The sequence below is a fragment of the Primulina huaijiensis genome, chromosome 13 (assembly GCF_012295235.1).
Source record: "Primulina huaijiensis isolate GDHJ02 chromosome 13, ASM1229523v2, whole genome shotgun sequence".
NCBI classification, from domain to species: Eukaryota; Viridiplantae; Streptophyta; class Magnoliopsida; order Lamiales; family Gesneriaceae; genus Primulina; species Primulina huaijiensis.
This window is the reverse complement of record NC_133318.1, coordinates 12,746,123-12,749,615: the sequence shown is the minus strand read 5'-3', so window position 1 is coordinate 12,749,615 and position 3,493 is coordinate 12,746,123. Positions and strand designations below refer to the sequence as shown.

The 3,493-nt window shown below is 36.7% G+C and overlaps 1 protein-coding gene across 1 annotated transcript; it reads left to right on the top strand.

Moving 5' to 3' along the window:
• The first annotated feature begins 529 nt into the window (after window positions 1-529).
• Window positions 530-3,402, top strand: LOC140991528 (galacturonosyltransferase 8). The gene is made up of 3 exons (XM_073461517.1): window positions 530-864; window positions 1,218-2,471; window positions 2,832-3,402. The coding sequence occupies exons 1-3, from the start codon at window positions 685-687 to the stop codon at window positions 3,105-3,107; spliced, it is 1,710 nt and encodes a 569-aa protein (XP_073317618.1). The 5' UTR covers window positions 530-684; the 3' UTR covers window positions 3,108-3,402.
• The last annotated feature ends 91 nt before the right edge of the window (window positions 3,403-3,493 follow it).

Sequence of the window (3,493 nt, the reverse complement as noted above, 5' to 3'; positions counted from 1 at the left end):
ATTTTTTGTGTATAAATTTTTATTAGAAACAAATTTTTCTTTTATTTTTAGGGATGACAATCGATCCCCTAATTCCATCGTCACTCCCATATCCGACCCGACCCCCGCTTCCGAAATCACGGGGATCAACTTTCCACCCCGTTTCTAAATATTAATGTGGCATGATATGAGCGGGTTTGTAGATTTTCTCAAACAAAAACTTATTATTATCTATTATTATTAATGATAATATTAATAATATTAATATTAATATCAATATCAATATCAATATTATTATTATTATATTATTGATATTAATAATATTATTATTTTATTATTGATATTATTTTTGGGACGAGTTCGGAGATGCATATAATAAACTCATATCCGTCCGAACTATTTCGGAGATTTTAAAAAATCTCAAACTCAAACTCAAACTCGAAAAAATAGAAGATCTCTGTGTCGGTTTCGAATTTACTTGCGAGATCCCAACCCCGTGGGAAAGTTGTGTCCCAATTTATTGTTTTATTTGAAATGACATGAACACAAAAAAAATCCATGACCATCTCACAACTCTGGAATAAATCACTTATTTCAATAGGAAATACAACACATCGGGAAATCTGTTGATAATCGTCTCAAATCTCATCTCCTTGTTCTCACTACACAACCCAACCATATGCTTTGACGGTGTTCAGATACGAAATGGCGATAATTTCGGCTCGTAGTGGCAAGAGTACGATGTCGGATCGGGCTATCGGCTATTCGTTTTGGGCCTCCGCTCTCACTTTCAAATTCCTCGCCGGTTCTGTTGCAATCGCGGCCTCGCTGTTCATCGCACTCTCGTTTCTCCTCAGTTCCTCAAATGCCGCCGATCTCAGCTTGGTGAGTTCGATTTCTCTTTTCTGTGTAAATTTCGTTCAGTTGTTCTTATGTACAGTTTAATTGTGGTCAGCCTGGTGTGCGTGATGCAGATGAGCATTCTCTGACTGATCGTTATTGCTATTCTGAATGTGAAAGCTTGGCTTTCCCGGTTTTTGTGTCGGTTATGCTACAGTTATTGTAATTAGGTGATCCCTGATTAGCTATATGGCAGTCCTTTGGCTGTAATCAAGACCATTTTTTGCTTTATTTTTCGACTGATAATCCATCAAAATCTGCTCGTTCTCAGTTCAGTTTCTTCCAATTGAAACATTGATCGCGTGACTGAGTTTTGCGTTTTCTGTCTAATAATTTAGGGTTTACCGTATGATTCCTACGGATCCAAGTTGCCTTCCCTCAGAAGATCAATTTTAGCCTTAAAGTCGGATCCCTTGAAGCCACGGCTGGATCAGATCAGGAAACAAGCTGAGGATCACCGAGGTTTAGCTTTAGCTTATGCTTCCTATGCGAGGAAACTCAAGCTTGAGAATTCAAAGATCGTAAGGATTTTTGCAGATCTCTCTAGGAATTACTCCGATCTGATCTCGAAACCATCATATCGAACTCTTTTTGATTCGGATGCCAATTCAATCAATGAGCCGGTTTTGAGGCATTATGAGAAGGAGGTGAAGGAAAGAATTAAGCTTACACGGCAATTGATTGCCGAGGCAAAAGAATCTTTTGATAATCAATTGAAAATCCACAAATTGAAAGATACCATCTTTGGGTTGAATGAACAGCTGACAAAAGCAAAAAAGCAAGGTGCTTTTTCAAGCTTGATTGCTGCCAAGTCGATCCCCAAGAGCTTGCACTGCTTAGCTTTAAGGTTGATGGAAGAACGAATTGCACATCCTGAGAAGTACACGGATGAGGGAAACCCTCCCAAGCCAGAGATTGAGGATCCGAAGCTTTACCACTATGCAATTTTCTCCGATAATGTGATTGCTGCTTCTGTTGTGGTGAACTCAGCTGTAAAAAACACTAAAGAGCCATGGAAGCATGTGTTTCATGTCGTGACTGATAAAATGAATCTTGGGGCCATGCAAGTGATGTTCAAGATGAGAGATTACAGTGGTGCTCACATTGAAGTGAAGGCTGTGGAAGATTATAAATTCCTAAATTCTACTTATGTGCCGGTTCTAAAACAGCTCGAGTCTTCCAAGTTACAACAGTTTTACTTTGAGAATAAGCTTGAGAATGCCACAAAGGATACAACAAATATGAAGTTTAGGAACCCAAAGTATCTGTCAATCTTGAATCATCTTCGGTTCTATTTGCCAGAAATGTACCCAAAGTTGCACAAGATTTTATTCTTGGATGATGACATAGTTGTTCAAAGGGATTTGACTGGTCTTTGGAAAATTGATATGGATGGGAAGGTGAATGGTGCAGTGGAGACATGTTTTGGATCATTTCACCGTTATGCGCAATATATGAATTTCTCTCACCCTCTTATCAAAGCTAAGTTTAGTCCTAAGGCATGTGCATGGGCTTATGGGATGAATTTCTTTGATTTGGATGCATGGAGAAAGGAGAAGTGCACTGAAGAGTACCACTATTGGCAGAATCTGGTTAGAATAAATGCTCACATTATTAGAACATAATGACCTTTTATTGGGTTATTCCAAATGATTATAGTTCTCACACCAGGTTTTTTTTCATCCAACCATAACATGCAATTTTTTGTACTTAAATTTGTCTAACATGATTTCATTAATACATATATATATATGTATGTATATGTATATATATAAATATATATAACCTGAACTTTTTAATTTCAAGGTTCATTAAACTTTTTGTGGCTACTTTTTAAATTTACAACTAGGGGGAAGTAGAATTGGTTTATATAAACACAAGTTTATATAGTTTGTATGTTTTAAATGCCTAATTTCTTGCGAATATGACTTCATATATTCAATCTTTTGCAGAATGAAAATCGAACGTTGTGGAAATTAGGAACATTGCCTCCAGGTCTTATCACGTACTACTCCACAACGAAGCCTCTAGACAAGTCTTGGCATGTTTTGGGGCTTGGATATAATCCAAGCATAAGCTGGGATGAGATCAAGAATGCTGCAGTTGTACACTTCAATGGAAATATGAAGCCATGGCTGGACATTGCAATTTCTCAGTTCCGTCCACTATGGACGAAGTATGTCGATTATGAAAATGAGTATGTGAAGACATGCAATTTTGGCCTATGAGTAAATTGCTCATTGTTGAAACTGTGCTCGCATGGTAAGCCAAGTTAGTTCTGCAAGAACCTTTGAGGCTCTGAATTCTCCTTACACGTAAATTTTATAAGCAGTAGTTATGAAGTTGAAACAACTTATTATTTAAGTTTAAAACTTTCATCCGTCCTGTTATTGTTTATGTGTTCATTATTATTTCGCAGTTGCTAAAAGCTGATTATATAAATTGTCATTTACACGAACAAATTGATTCTCTAGGAAAATTAAGTATTATTTGGCTAGGTATGATGCTTAGATGTTACCTACAGGCCTTGCAAAATGCTTCTGATGTTTGTGCGATACTTGTTTTCCATAGTTTCTGCAAGTATTTATTTTGTTCTTTTTTTTTTTTTTTTTTT